Here is a 17062-nt window from a genome sequence, read left to right as displayed (position 1 = left end):
GGCCAGGAATGCCCTCATTGCCTGTTCTGTTCTGCTTCTTATGTCCTCCTTGCTTCGTCCGTCATGGATTATTTTGCTTTCAAGAAACCAGAATTCCTTAATTTCGTGTACTTCGTGATCGCCAGTTTTCATGTTAAGTTTTCGCTATTCTCATTTCTGTAACTTCTCAATACGTCCGTATTTCTTTGGCTTACTCTCAATCCATATTCTGCACCAATTTCACTGTTTATCCCATTCAACAAGAAATGGCTCTGAGCACTATGGGACTTAACATCCGAGGTCATCAGTCCCCTAGAACTTAGAACTACTTAAACCTAGCTAACCTAGGGGCATCACACACATCCATGCCCGAGGCAGGATTCGAACCTGCGACCGTAGCGGTCGCGCGGTTCCAGACTGAAGCGCCTAGAACCGCTCGGCCACTCCGGCCGGCTTTCATTCAACAGCTCCTGTAGTTCTTCTTCATCTTCACTGAGCATAGCAACGTCATCAGCCAGTCTTATCATTAATATCCTGTCACCCTACTCCCACTTCTGAAGATTTCTTTTATTTCCGTCATTGCTCCTTCGTATAGACTGAAAATAGGGGCGAAAGGCTGCGTCCCTGCCTTACACACTTCTAATCCCAGTATTTTTCTCTTGTTTTCAAACTTACTGTTCCCTCTTGGTTCTCGTACATATTTTTTTCACCCATTTTTCCCTACAGCCTACACTTATTTTTCTCAGATTATCGAACATCTTGTACCCTTTCACATTGTCGAACGCTTTTCCAGGTCGACAAATCCTATTAATGTTTCTTAATTTATCTTGAGTCCTGCATCCATTATCAAGCGCAAAGCCACAGCTGTTTCTCCGGTAATTTATAAGGCGTTCCTTAAGAAACCTCTGAAATCTGTTCCGAATTGAGAGTGTTATCAAGAGCAGCGGCCGTGTTACACGGTATTACCGTGATGTCCCTCGAGAGTGAGAACTTTTTTGCCCAGTATGCTTATCATGGTATACAGAGCTAGATGCTTTTATTAACTCACAAAAGGCGCGAAGTGGTCACAGTTTATATTGATAGCTTCACCTGTTTGAAGAGACGAGGAATATATCAGTCACATCTATCCCTCTTGCTGTTGCAAGCGACGATCTTTGGTTATTGTTCTCTGATCAACATCATGAAACTTGGTTCAAATGGCTCTCAGCACTATGGGACTTAACTTCTGAGGTCATCAGTCCCCTAGAACTTAGAACTACTTAAACCTAACTAACCTAAGGACATCACACACATCGATGCTCGAGGCAGGATTCGAACCTGCGACCGTAGCGGTCGCGCGGTTCCAGACTGAAGCGGCTAGAGCCACTCGGCCACACTGGCCGGCCATCATGAAACTCTATTGGCTTTAAAACAAATGACAGTATCTTTATAAATGCTGCTCGGTTGTAGCTGTCAACATCTACTTTTCCTCTCTGGTTGTACAGAGACGTCACCTCCGAATATTTAAGTAATGTCTGGCGAAAGACCTGTCTAAAATGGTGTGTTACAGTAGTAACTGATAGACCGATAATAAAGCCTGTGCAAATATTCGCTACCACACTCGGTATCCGATCATACTGATGTGAACTCTCACACTTGAGTGACTAGTCATTCTCATTGTCATTATGTAAACGACCGCTCGGGGTTTGCCGCACGGCTCCGAGATTGTGAGGCTGTGCGCTCGTTCACAAGCGGGTAACGGGGTCAGAACAGGGTCGCAGTATCTGCCGCTGCACCGCGATAAAAGCGATCCACTCGAGAAGCAGCTCACCGCCGCCGGCACTGTAGATGCGGCCAGAGCTCGCGACAGGTGCCTAGCTGCGCCGTCACCGCGGGCACTTTGCAACGCTACTTTCGCGTCATTAAGCCGCATTGTGCAGTGACGTCCGGTCAGAGCTGAGACCGCCCTCACCCTCCTGTAGCACCATGCGAATAGCGATCGTAGGCGCAGGCGCGGCCGGGCTCGCGTCGGCTCGTCATGTGCAGGCCTCCGAGAACCACTCCTGCGTTGTGTTCGAGAGGTCCACCCACATCGGAGGCACCTGGGTCTACACGGAGGAGGTGGGCATCGCCAGCGACGGCCTGCCGGTCCACACCAGCATGTACCAGAACCTGAGGTAAGTGCTTCTCAGTTATTCACGACTTCCTTGTTCTCCGTTTGTCCCTTTCGTGTACGCTGTTTGTTAGATGCTGCTTCTTCCATCCACTGCTACTTCCCCTGCTTGTCAGCTTTGCTCAGCGCTGTACATGTGAAGACACATGGTCATAACCGAATTAATTTGCTGTCTCTCTCTCTCTCTCTCTCTCTCTCTCTGTGTGTGTGTGTTGTAAGAGTACAGTGTCACTGAGGTTTTGTTCTCTCTGGTTTAGCATGGTGTAGTCGGTGACCCTGCACTTCTAGTTTTTTTGTATAAATTGTAAGTAGGCTGTTTAGGTTTTTATGTTGGTAACTCCATGTAGCGCTCTATATGAAAATCACTGATTGTGCTGTGTGCAGGCTATGGCTGGTTTGCATTGTTGGAATTCGCTATTGTAGTGTTGGGCAGTTGGATGTGAACAGCGCGTAGCATTGGAGGTGAGCCGTCAGCAATGGTGGATGTGGGGAGAGATATGACAGAATTCTCAGAGCGGACGATCTGGACGTGTGTCCATCAGAAAGAGTAAATTTGTAATATTGGATATCATGAACTGATATATATATATGATGACTTTGGAACATTATTAAGGTAAATACATTGTTTGTTCTCTACCAAAATCTTTCATTTGCTGACTGTGCATGTCAGTAGTTAGTGCCTTCAGTAGTGAGAATATTTTATTTAGCTGGCAGTATTGGCGCTCGCTGCATTGCAGTAGTTAGAGTAACGAAGATTTTTGTGAGGTAGGTGATTCATGAAAGATATAGGTTGTTGTTAGTCAGGGCCATTCTTTTGTAGGGATTGTTGAAAGTCAGATTGCGTTGCGCTAGAAATATTGTGTGTCAGTTTAGTGTTGATGAGAATAGGTAAAGAGCGGAATGTCTGAGTACGTTCAATTCTGCTCAGCTGTTTGAAAATCAAATAATGTAAGAGGTTTATCAGCACAGTAATTCATTAATTTTTCAAAGGGGACGTTTCATAAAATGAAACAGTTTTCTGCGTCAGTCACATACGCTTTTCGATGGTTCATACCATCATTTTCAGGTGGAGAATTGTATAGTTGTGTAGGTGGTATTAATGAACAGCACAGACGCCTTTCCACAGAAGCACACCAACTGCGAGACAGGTTATGTTGCCTCTTTTGCTGGTAAAAAAAAACTATGTTCTTGGAAAAGGCTCTGTTAAAGTTACAAACATGAATTTGTGAGAGTAAAGTGTAGTTACGAGGGAAGCAAGGTAGGAAAAAGACTGCGTACTGATGCTTGTTGCAAACACAGTAAGGTAGTTGTAGAAACGATTGGTATTGTAGTTGTAAATTGTCGTAGCTGTGTTGGGAAAGAACCAGAGCTCCAAGCCCTAATAGAAAGCACTGAAGCTCGAATAGTTGTAGGTACAGAGAGCTGGCTAAAGCCGGAAATAAGTTCAGCCGAAATTTTTTCAAACGGTCTAACAGTGTTCAGAAAGGATGGATTAAATACAGTTGGTGGTGGAGTATTTATTGCTGTCAGAGGTAGTTTGCCTTGTAGCGAAATTGAAGAAGATAGTTCGTGTGAAATAGTATGGGTAGAGGTTATACCTGACAATCGGACTAAACTATTAATTGGATCGTTTTACGGACCCCACGACTCAGAAAATATAGTTGCTGAACAGTTCAAAGAAAACTTTCTCATTTCAAATAAGTACCCCGCTCATACAATTATAGTCGGTAGTGACTTTAATCTATCCTCGATATGCTGGAAAAATCACACGTTTAAAGCTGGCGGCATGCATAAATCGCCATCCGAAATTGTACTGAATGCCTTCTCAGAAAATTATTTTGAACAATTAGTTCATGAGCCCTCTCGAAGCGTAAATGGTTGCGAAAGCGTACTTAACCTTTTAGCAACAAATAATCCCGGACAAATAGTGAGTATTGTGACGAATACAGGGATTAGCGACCACAAGCCAGTTGTTTCTAGGCTGAATACCGTAAAACCTACAACCATCAAAAAGAATCGCAAAGTATATCTATTTAAAAAAGCTGATAAAAATGCTCTTAACGCCTTTTTAAGAGACAGTCTTCACTCCTTCCGATCTGATCATACACATAAATTAATAAGTGATGGTACTGATCCCCCGTGGTACACAAAACGGGCCAGATCCTTGTTGCAGAAGCAACGAAAAAAGCATGCCAAAATTAAAAGAACGCAAAATCCCCAAGATTGGCAAAGTTTTACAGAAGTTCGAAATATGGTGCATACTTCTATGCGAGATGCTTTTAATAATTTCCACAACGAAATTCTGTCTCGAAATCTGGCAGAAAACCCAAAACGATTCTGGTTATACATAAAGCACAACAGTGGCAAGACGCAATCAATACCTTCACTGCGCGATAACAACGGTGAAGTCATTGATGACAGTGCCACTAAAGCAGAGTTATTAAACATGGTTTTCCGAAACTCCTTCACCAAAGACGACGAAGTAAATATGCCTGAATTCCAATCAAGAACAACTACCAAGATGAGAAACATAGAAGTACATATCCTCGGAGTAACGAAGCAGCTTAAATCACTTAGTAAAGGCAAGGCCTCCGGTCCAGATTGTATACCAGTCATGTTCCTCTCAGAGTATGCTGATAAAATAGCTCCATATTTAGCAGTTATACAGGGTGGTCCAATTGATAGTGACCGGGCCAATAGCTGTATGGCTATTGTGATCAAAATGCCCAACGGGCGTGTGCCATGTATGTTGCTCGGTATCCTGGACATCATCATCCAAGTGTCCGGACCGTTCGCAGGATAGTTACGTTATTTAAAGAAACAGGAAGTGTTCAGCCACAAGTGAAACGTCAACCACAACCTGCAAGAAATGATGATGCCCAAATAGGTGTTTTAGCTGCTGTCGCGGCTAATCCGCACATCAGTAGCAGACAAATTGCGCAAGAATCGGGAATCTCAAAAACGTCGGTGTTGAGAATGCTACATCAACATCGATTACATGGCGAGGACTTTGAACGCCGTGTACAGTTCTGGCACTGGGCACAAGAGAAATTACAGGACAATGACAGATTTTTTGCACGCGTTCTATTTAGCAACGAAGCGTCATTCACCAACAGCGGTAACGTAAACCGGCATAATATGCACTACTGGGCAACGGAAAATCCACGATGGCTGCGACAAGTGGAACATCAGCGACCTTTGCGGGTTAATGTATGGTGCGACATTATGGGAGGAAGGATAATTGGCCCCCATTTTATCGATGGCAATCTAAATCGTGCAATGTATGCTGATTTCCTACGTAATGTTCTACCGATGTTACTACAAGATGTTTCACTTCATGACAGAATGGCGATGTACTTCCAACATGATGAATGTCCGCCACATAGCTCGCGTGCGGTTGAAGCGGTATTGAACACTGTGTTTCATGACAGGTAGATTGGTCCTGGAAGCACCATACCATGGCCCGCACGTTCACCGGATCTGACGTCCACATATTTCTTTCTGTGGGTAAAGTTGAAGGATATTTACTATCGTGATCCACCGACAACGCCTGACAACATGCGTCAGCGCATTGTCAATGCATGTGCGAACATTACGGAAGGCAAACTACTCGCTGTTGAGAGGAATGTCGTTACACGTATTGCCAAATGCATTGAGGTTGACGAACATAATTTTGAGCATTTATTGCATTAATGTGGTGTTTACAAGTAATCACGCTGTAACAGCATGCGTTCTCAGAAATGATAAGTTCACAAAGGTACATGTATCACAGTGGAACAACCGAAATAAAATGTTCAAACGTACCTACGTTCTGTATTTTAATTTAAAAAACCTACCTGTTACCAACTGTTCGTCTAAAATTGTGAGCCATACGTTTGAGACTATTACAGCGCCATCTACCACAAAGCGAAAAAAGTGGTCCAACTAAAACATTCATATTTCTTTACGTACTACACGAATATGTAATAAAAATGGGGGTTCCTATTTAAAAAGAACGAAGCTGATATCCGTTTGACCTACGGCAGCGCCATCTAGCGGGCCAACCATAGCGCCATCTGATTTCCCCCTTCAAGCTAGGCAAGTTTCGTTCTTTGTAGTTTTTTCGTTTGACGCTTATTCCGTGAGATATTTGGCCCGGTCACGATCAATGGACCGCCCTGTATACAACCACTCTCTCATAGAAAGATCCGTACCTAAAGGCTAGAAAACTGCTGGAAATGGAAATGAGCGTTTGGCGTCATTGGCCGGGAGGCCCCCCGCGGGGCAGGTCCGGCCGCCTTGGCGCAGGTCTTATTACATTCGGCGCCACATTGGGCGACCTGCACGCCGGATGGGGATGAAATGATGATGAACACAACACAACACCCAGTCCCTGAGCGGAGAAAATCTCCGACCCAGCCGGGAATCGAACCCGGGCCCGGAGGACGGCAATCCGTCACGCTGACCACTCAGCTACTGGGGCGGACTAGAAAACTGCTGAAGTCACACCAATACCCAAAAAGGGAAGTAGGAGTGATCCTCTGAATTATAGGCCTTTAGCACTAACGTCGATTTGCAGTAGGGTTTTGGAACATTTACTGCATTCGAACATTATGAAGTACCTCGAAGAAAACGATATATTGACACGTAGTCAGCACGGTTTCAGAAAATATCGTTCTTGTGAAACACAACTAACTCTTTATACTCACGAAGTAATAAGTGCTATCGACAGGGGATGTCAAATTGATTGCATGTTTTTAGATTTCCAGAAGTCTTTCGACACCGTTCCTCACAAGCGTCTTCTAACCAAACTACGTGCCTACAGAGTATCGCATCAGTTATGCGATTGGATTCGTGATTTCCTGTCAGAAAAGTCACAATTCGAAGTAATAGACAGAAAGTAATCGAGTAAAACAGAAGTAATATCCGGTGTTCTCCAAGGAAGTGTTATAGGCCCTCTATTGTTCCTGATCTATATTAACGACATAGGAGACAATCTGAGTAGGCGTCTTAGATTGATCATACAATGTAAGCTTTCACGACCGGTATTGTCTTCACTTAAAACTTCCGGACTGATATGCCGTGGTCGAAGTATAAAACTCTCCCCTGACGTTTCGTCTCCGACTGCGGGAGACATCCTCGGAGGTACAGCGGTGAACCACTGTACCTCCGAGGATGTCTCCAGTAGTCGGAGACGAAACGTCTTAGATTGTTTGCAGATGATGCTGTCATTTACCGTGTTGTAAAGTCATCAGATGATCAAAACGACTTTCCAAACTATTTATACAAGATATCTGTATGGTGCGAAAAGTGGCAATTGACCCTGAATAAGGAAAAGTGTGCAGTTGTTACTCACATGAGTACTAAAAGAAATCAACTAAATTTCGATTACGCGATAAGTCACACCAATGTGAAGGCTGTAAATTCAACTAAATACTTAGGGATTACAAATAACATAAATTGGAACGATCTCATAGATAATATTGTGGGTATAGCAAACCAAAGACTGCGATTCATCGGTAGAACACTTAGAAGGTGCAACAGGTCTACTAAAGACACTGCTTACACCACGCTTGTCCGCCCTATTCTGGAGTATTGCTGTGCGGTGTGGGATCCGCATCAGATGGGACTGACAGATGACACCGAAAACGTACAAAGAAGGGCAGCTCGTTTTGTATTATCGCGAAATAGGGGAGATAGTGCCACAGACATGATACATGAATTGGAGTGGCAATCATTAAAACAAAGGCGTTTTTCGTTGCGACGGGATCTTCTCATGAAATTTCAATCACCAGTTTTCTCCTCCGATTGCGAAAACATTCTGTTGGAACCCAGCTATATAGGGAGAAATGATCATCACGATAAAATAAGAGAAATCAGGGCTCGCGCGCAAAATTTAAGTGTACGTCCCTCGTGCCGTTCGGGAGTGGAACGGTAGAGAGACAGGTTGAAGGTGGTTCATTGAACCCTCTGCCAGGCACTTTATTGTGAATAGCAGAGTAATCACGTGGATGTAGATGATCTCCACTGTACTTTGTGTTTACAAGGCCGCTTCAGAGATGCTATACATATCAGACATACAATGAGGTGACAAAACTAATGGCATACCTCCTAATATCGTGTGGGACCTCGTTTTGCCCAGCGTAATGCAGCAACTCGCGTGGCATGAACTCAGAGAGTCGTCGGAAGTCCCTTGCAGAAAAATTGAGCCATGCTGCTTTTATAGTTGTCCACAGCTGCGAAAGTGTTCCCGGTGCAGGATTTTGTGCACAAACTCATCTGTCGATTACGTTCCAGAAATGTTCGATGGGATTCATATCGGGCTATATGGATGGCCAAATCATTCGCTCGAAATGTGCAGAATTTTTTTCAGTCTGTAGCCTCCCCCTCACTTATCGACCTTAATGACAGTGAAAAATTAAACCGCGTGCACCTAATGGAAATTTGGGAAAAAGCAATCGTCACCGAAGTTAATTTGTCGATAAAGAGGGAGGAAAGGGTTACATCTAAATGAAAGGAAAAATGCAAATGAAATTGGTGGAAATTAATTTTGAGAAAAGAGTAAAATTAATAAAGAAAGCAAGTGTGCGGTCGTTACGTTAACAATTAATCGGCGTTAATTAGATATTTGAGATTTGGGGAAAATTACGGTCGCCAGTCCTATGGACAACTACTACAATAACTGAAAATGAAAGATTAATGCACATATATTTAGCACTAAAAGTGTGGCAACTGAAGGGTGACATGTGCTGTCTGAAAAGTGAATGTTTGTCAGAAGTAATAAATTTCGCTACACTCTGACTTAATTTAGCAAAAGAATTAATAAAACCAGAGAATTGAAAGTTAATTTAGTGACTGAAATTAATAGTGAACTTTGTTTCTGAAGCACTACGAAATTCAATAAAGTAAGGTTAGTCTTGGGCTACCTCAACAATCATTTCAAAAGTTACATCTACGCAATTTAGAAATAAGAGATTTAACTTTGAACTTGAATTAAATGATTCTGAACAATTAACAGTAGTAAAATTTAGTACATACCAAGCTGAGCTGCAGTCACAGGTAAGCTAAAATATGGTAACAAAACTCGCACTCTTAATTTGTGCTTGTGTAATCTAAATATTGTAGTCAGCTATGAATACTTTAACTGAACTTTGAAATTAAAGCAGTGAAATGGAATGATATTACTTTAATGCTGGCGTTTGAATTTCAACGACACTCGGGTTCATTCCGGAAAAGGAAGGGACCCTGCTTGGTAATTCAATTGGGACAATGAGCAACAAAGGTTCATGCTAAGATGCTGTAATTTGCTAATAGAATAGTTTGAAAAGCTGAGGTCTGCCATACAGTTCTAAAACTTTACGTGCTTCCAGTCTTCCTTGTTGGTTGATTGAAGGTTTGAAGCCGTCGATCGAGGAGGTGGCGACAGCCACTCATTGTCGGCCGTCGCTGTTGAAGAAGCTGAATGTTGGCGCGCCTTCTTCTCGACACTGTCACCAGGCGAAACGGGCTCTTGATGTGCACCAGCTAATGCTTCTCGTCCGCGACACCGTGTCAGAAACTATCATAGCAAGTCGAGCGCAATTACATGCTGCCAAACCCCGAAAGCGCGGCAACTCGCGGGAGCGTCACACAAGACCCCTCTCCACCGCCCTACTCCAGCCAGACTCTCTCTGCTCGCGCTCCATGCGGCCGAGTTAACACTACCAAAGCTCCTACACACTTTGGTTCTCCACACGACCTATCGATGTAATCGTTCGATAGCATAGTTTTCCTTAGGACAGACTCAGCGTAAAAATACAAATAATATTTACAAAACAAACCAATTATAGATCGACATATATATATATATATATATAGTAAAACAATTACAATATATAAAGACACAGGAATGTCATATCTTCAGGTAACAAATTAAGGAAAAAAATTTATAGTACAATAGATGGAAATAGGAGGATATGCATTTCTGGCGTTACAAGTCCAATCACGAGCAGTCGTGGCCCATTGACATGCAATGTCATCCATAAAAATTCTATCTTTGTTTGGAAACATGAAGTTCATGACCAGCTGCAAATGGTCTCCAATATTTCCAGTTACTGATTGGTTCAGTTGGACCACAGAACCCGTCCACTCCATGTATATCTACATCTACGTGATTACTCTGCTATTCACAATAAAGTGCCTGGCAGAGGGTTCAATGAACCACCTTCAACCTGTCTCTCTACCGTTCCACTCCCGAACGGCACGCGGGACGTACACTTAAATTTTGCGTGCGAGCCCTGATTTCTCTTATTTTATAGTGATGATCATTTCTCCCTATATAGCTGGGTTCCAACAGAATGTTTTCGCAATCGGAGGAGAAAACTGGTGATTGAAATTTCATGAGAAGATCCCGTCGCAACGAAAAACGCCTTTGTTTTAATGATTGCCACTCCAATTCATGTATCATGTCTGTGGCACTGGCACTATCTTCCCTATTTCGTGATAATACAAAACGAGCTGCCCTTCTTTGTACGTTTTCGGTGTCATCCGTCAGTCCCATCTGATGCGGACCCCACACCGCACAGCAATACTCCAGAATAGGGCGGACAAGCGTGGTGTAAGCAGTGTCTTTAGTAGACCTGTTGCACCTTCTAAGTGTTCTACCGATGAATCGCAGTCTTTGGTTTGCTATACCCACAATATTATCTATGTGATCGTTCCAATTTAGGTTATTTGTAATTGTAAGCACAGCCCACACCACTATGGAGCCACCACCAACTTGCTTGTTGACAACTTGAATCCACGGTTTCGTAGGGTCTGCGCCGCACTCCAACCCTACCAATCAGCTGTTATCAACTGAAATATGGACTCATCTGACCAGGCCACGATTTTCCAATCGTCTAGGATCACGAGTCCAGAAGAGGCACTGAATGGATGTCGTGCTATTAGCAAATGCACTCGCGTCGGTCTCTGCAGGCAGAGCCCATTAACGCAAAATTTCACCACACTGTACTAATGGATACGTTCATCGTACGTCCCACATTGATTTCTGCGGATATTCCACATAGCGTTGCTTGTCTGTTAGCACTGACAACTCTACACAAACGCCGCTGCTCTCGGTCGTTCAGAGAAGGCCGTTGGCCACTGCTTTGTCCGTGGTGAGAGGTTATGCCTGAAATGTGATATTATCGGCCACTCTTGACACTATTGCTCTCGGAATATTTAATTCCGTAACGATTTCCGAAGTGAAATGATTTAATGTCCCATTCCGCGTTCAGAGTTTGTTAATTCCCTTTCGTAAGGCCATAATCACGTCGGGAACCTTTTCACATGAATCACCCGAGTACAAATGACAGCTCCTCCAATGCACTGCCCTTTTATACGAGGGTTGAATGAAAAGTAATGCCTCCACCTTCGTTAATTGGGTTTGGATGGGGGTATTTTAATAAATCAAATGCAGAAATAATCCTTAGAATGTGATATTTAGTTACCAATATTCACTTGTCCACATAATCACCAGCCATCTGGATACATTTCTGCCAACGAGCAACAAGTTTTCTGAAGCCGTCACGGAAGAAATCGACACTCTTGTTTCCGCAACCACAGTCCCACAGTTCTCTCAACGTCTTCATCAGAAGCTTAATGATGTCCCCGCAGATCGTCTTTCATTATCGAGAACAGATGGAAGTCAAACGGTGCTACATCTGGATTGAATGGATGATGCCGTACAGTGGTGAGAGTCAGTCTCTGAAGTTCTGCTGTGGTGGTACGTGAAGTGTGTGGTTTGGCATTGTCATCTGCAGGAAATGTGACCCAAAACGTTCTTGTAAAAAGCCAACTGTGCTTGCAGTTTCTCTGTGAGTGATACGACGATCGTCCTCAATCAATTTGTCCACATTTTGCTTGTGAAACTGGGTGGTTGCTGTCACAGGAAGTGCAACTCTTTGTTTGTCACGCAGGTCAGATGTTCCCGCCTCAACATCTTCAAACTTACTCGACCAACGACGCACAGTACTCACATCAACACAATCACCGTAAACTGATTTCATTGTCTGATGAATCTCCTTTTGGGTGACACCTTCTGCTGTCAAGAATTCAATGATTGCACGTTGCTCAAATCGCATTGACCGACCGCCTGCTCAGGGTTCCATACACTGTAACAACACGTCTATCTACATCTACATCTATATGGATACTCTGCAAATCACATTTAAGTGCCTGGCAGAGGGTTCATCGAACCACCTTCACAATTCTCTATTATTCCAATCTCGTGCAGCGCGCGGAAAGAACGAACACCTATATCTCTCCGTACGAGCTCTGATTTCCCTTATTTTATCGTGGTGATCGTTTCCCCCTATGTAGGTCGGTGTCAACAAAATATTTTCGCATTCGGAGGAGAAAGTTGATGATTGGAATTTCGTGAGAAGATTCTGTCGCAACGAAAAACGCCTTTCTTTTAATGATGTCCAGCCCAAATCCTGTATCATTTCTGTGACGCTCTCTCCCATATTTCCCGATAATACAAAATGTGCTGCCCTTCTTTGAACTTTTTCGATGTACTCCGTCAGTCCTATCTGGTAAGGATCCCACACTGAGCAGCAGTATTCTAAAAGAGGACAGACTAGCGTAATGTAGGCAGTCTCCTTAGTAGAACAGTTACATTTTTTAAGTTTCCTGCCAATAAAACGCAGTCTTTGGTTAGCCTTCCCCACAACATTTTCTATGTGTTCCTTCCAATTTAAGTTGTTCGTAATTGTAATACCTAGGTATTTAGTTGAATTTACGGCTTTTAGATTAGACTGATTTATCGTGTAACCGAAGTTTAACGAATTCCTTTTAGATCTCATGTGGATGACCTCACACTTTTCGTTATTTAGGGTCAACTGACACCATTGAGATATCTTTAATAAATCGTTTTGCAATTTGTTTTGATCTTCTCATGACTTTATTAGCCGATAAGCGACAGCGTCATCTGCAAACAATCTAAGACGGCTGCTCAGATTGTCTCCCAAATCGTTTATTTAGATAAGGAACAGCAAAGGGTCTGTAACACCTTGGAGAACGCCAGAAATTGCTTGTTTTGTGTGTGTGTGTGTGAAATCTTATGGGACTTAACTGCTAAGGTCATCAGTCCCTAAGCTTACACACTACTTAACCTAAATTATCCTAAGGACAAACACACACACCCATGCCCGAGGGAGGACTCTAACCTCCGCCGGGACCAGCCGTCACTTCTGTTTTACTCGGTAACTTTCCGTCAATTACTACTTTCAGTGCTAAGGCTTCGCGCCAACTGGAGCTGTAGAGAAAAGGCTACGGAACAAGCCAATACCTGTCGCATATCAATGCTGCCAACTGTTGAAGAGTTACGAAGGTGGAGGCATTACTTTTCAGTCAACCGTCGTACTTTGAGTACGCGATACTACCGGCATCTGTATTTGTGGTTGTGCTATCCTGGGACTTTGTCATCTCAGCTTATTCTCGCTTAAACTGAGTACAACTGTAGGGTTGCTGGAACTAGGCTGTTCATTATTCTACATGACAATTCTGTTGTTATATTAAATGGTTATCTACATAAATGTGTTTCTCTTTTATTTAAAAAATTGAGTGAGCTGGAACAGTCTTGACATGTGCACGGTTCTATTATTGTATTAAAAGGTTGTAATACAGAAATATATTTTTCTTGGATTTTAAAAATATGATGAGCTATAGCAGACTATGAATGTGTGAACACTTCAGTAATTACAGACTGACAATTATTGAACTATATGAAATAAAATCGTGATAACTTGTGAACGGTTTGCGTTAAGACGTTCAAAATACACGGTTGGCCGCGGGGGCATGGTGGGAATTAGTTTGCACATGCACACGTGCCTTGTTGTCGTCGACCATCTGCGAGTGAAGATGTCACATTATAGCGTGCCTGAGCCTATTGCTCTTATGAAGGCCTACTATGCGAGCAATAACAGCCAAACTGTGGCTCAAAGGAAGTTTGCTACTGAGTTCAAGTGTGCTAACAATCAAGAATTTGATTTGCAAGTTTGAGAGAATGGGTAGTGTTCGTGATGACAGTGTTCGCAATGTCGGTCGTCCAGAAAGGTTGAAAACGCCTGAAAACATCGAGAAGACATGCTCTCTGTTTCAAACCAGCCCCAGGAAATCGATTAGACGAGCTGCACAACAGGTGGGAATCAACCGGGAGACACTGCGACGAATTGTTGTTGAAGACCTGCATCTTTTCCCATCAGCCATTAAGCCCCAGGGCCATGGAACAGCAGTTGTGTTTCACCAACACTATTATCCACAGAATTGACAAACAGGACTTTGCTGTGAATATGGTTTGGTTTAGTGACGAAGTCCACTTTCATTTGGATGGATTTGTTAATAACCAAAGTTGGCGCAATTGGGGGACTGAGAATCGGCATCGCGATCGAGAAGTCTCTTCACCCTCATCAGGTGATTGTGTGGTATGCAATCTCCAGTCATGGAATAATCAGTGCGACATTCCTTGATGGCATGGTGACTGCCGAACGGTACGTGGAGGTTTTGGATCATGATTTCATCCCCATTATCCAAAGTGACTGTGATTTCGACAAGATGTGGTTCATGCAAGACGGAGCTCGAACCCATCGAAGCAGGAGCGTGTTTGATGTCCTGGGGGAGTACTTTGGGAACCGCATTCTGGATCTGGGGTAACCAGATGCCACAGGCATGGGCCTCGATTGGCCGCCATATTCTCCGGATCTGAACACATGTCAGTCCTTTTTGTGCGGCTGTATTAAAGACACTGTGTACAGCAATAACCCCAAAACCATTGCTGAGCTGAAAACAGACATTCAGGAGGTCATCGACAGCATCGATCTTCCGACACTTGAGCGGGTCATACGGAATTTCGCTGTCCATCTGCGCTACATCATCACCAATGAAGGGAGGCATATCGAGCATGTCATAACCTAAATTCGAATATCTGTAGTGACGTTTACATGTTGAATAAAGTGTGTGCACACCGTAGTTTGTAACTAATTTACCTTTTTTTCATATAGTTTAATAATTGTCACTCTATATATTTAAATGCATGTATACAAAATAGATGACAACAGATCATACGTATATATTTTAGGTTAAACTTATTGGGAAATGAAATAAATTGCTGTGCATTGTAATTGTAAGTTATGGAAAAGCCTTAAGTACTTTCTCAAAGCTTTTGAAAACGTTAGTTGAGAGGTGAGCATGGTCATTATTGTACGTGACTAGATTTTCGCCGGGTTCGTTTCTGCGGATACCACGGTGACTGCGACCTGATGATGGACGAAGTTTTAGTTCTAGTATTTTTTTTATTTCCCGTCTCTTCTGCCGGCTATCACTATCATGTTGCGCCGACAACAGGCCATTTTCCTATGTTAGGAAAGATTCGGATTGTTGTTATTCTGAATGACAACAACATTCAAATAGCATTTTCAGTCAATATTCTCATAAAATATCTGTTATTTTTATGGAATTAAAGCTTAAAAGTAATTAAATTTCAAGATTTGGTCACGTGATCGAAAATGCTCTGTTATTGGCTGAAGCTCTGGTGACGTCACAGACTAGGAGTAAGTGGAAGATATAGGTGTGTTACAGCAGTGTCAGTCGAAGTTGCTAAGTTTTTCGCACTTTTTCAGCAAGCAGTTTAGCTATTTCATGATGAAAAAACATTTAAACTTTTAAGTAACAATAGTAAGTAATTTTCCGAACACTGATAGTAGAAACCTTGTGCAAGTTGATGTGTTTATGATCCATCCAATTAGAGGAGCAACGTGTGAAGGACGGACGGTTCAAAACTATGGACTTGCAGATCGTTTTACAAGTTGATTCGTATCTTATATCTAGATTGTCGACTATCACTTATATACTACGATCCAAAGCACAGTAAAATTCTTGGCAAATCTTTAAGCTCATTTCCTCGTATACGACACTACTCAGCACAGGTGTCGTCGGTGTTGGGTTCTGTGGCGTAAGGAATACTCCATCTGCTTATAAAGTAGAGGGTTTTAGGTTCGATTCTTGCGGGGGCGTGAATTTTTTAAAAGTATTAAAAGAAATACGAAAACAGCGTTAGTAAGAAATCATTGCGGTAACTGTTTCGATGGTGGAATACGTTATATATAGCTTCCCATTAATTTTAATCAGAGAAATAGACAATTGAGGATAAATGCTTTTAATTTAATTAAATGCATTTCACTTTTTTTTGGGAAGCGTTGCTAGTGGAAAAGGTATCAGCGCACTTCCACAATACAACAAGGTGTCGGACGCCAGGCTTAGTTTATCTTTATGTAAGATAAGGAAAATTTGAACGATAACAACCTAACTGGCCAGTACGAAGATGGAAAAAAAGGATTGTAAAGTATGTGATCATATTAAGTAGAATCTTGAAGGTGACCTGTGTGAACAGTGATTGCAAATGTAAGCACTTGTAAACAGCAATGATAACTCGACAGTACCATGTTTCTGACCGGTGTGGTGAAGTCTTATAATTGTGATTTGGTTTTCATACGAGAAGACTGTTGAGTCGTTCACAGATAAGTTGAAATACTCCTCCAGACCAGATCTGAACCATCGACCTATAAATAAATACTTATAAATAATTAGAGACTATTGCTCTACCAAATGTGCTATCAAATGATGTGCATAACTTTGGGTATAATGACAGTCAATTGTAGCAATTTTCACTGCGAGTTTAATTTCCTCGAATGATACTGTCCTTCCATGTAACAATGGGAATACATATCTCGAAGGTGAATTAATGTTAACTTCAGAGTGCAAAACAGTTTTAATGAAGTAAGGGAACTTGTGCATCGACTTGGTGGCATTTTGACGGTGCAGTGTAACCGCTTTTTACCATTCTCATTCTTTTGAACACTCAAAAACAATTTTTCAGGAGTTTTTATGGACGTTTTTGTACAATGTGATGCTAAACACCGTTTGGTATCCATT

The 17062-nt window shown here is 42.5% G+C and overlaps 1 protein-coding gene across 1 annotated transcript in view; it reads left to right on the top strand.

Annotated features, from left to right (window-relative positions):
* The first annotated feature begins 1775 nt into the window (after positions 1-1775).
* The window catches only part of LOC126191537 (uncharacterized), a 174248-nt gene continuing 158961 nt past the window's right edge, over positions 1776-17062 (top strand). Inside the window, exon 1 of the mRNA XM_049932441.1 lies at positions 1776-2135. Within this exon, the coding sequence (XP_049788398.1) occupies positions 1945-2135 (191 nt within the window). The 5' untranslated portion in view covers positions 1776-1944. The remainder of the gene's footprint in view (positions 2136-17062) is intronic.

This window comes from Schistocerca cancellata, chromosome 6 (genome assembly GCF_023864275.1).
Source record: "Schistocerca cancellata isolate TAMUIC-IGC-003103 chromosome 6, iqSchCanc2.1, whole genome shotgun sequence".
NCBI classification, from domain to species: Eukaryota; Metazoa; Arthropoda; class Insecta; order Orthoptera; family Acrididae; genus Schistocerca; species Schistocerca cancellata.
Note: the sequence above shows the minus strand (reverse complement) of the source record. Positions and strands in the feature narration are given on the sequence as shown.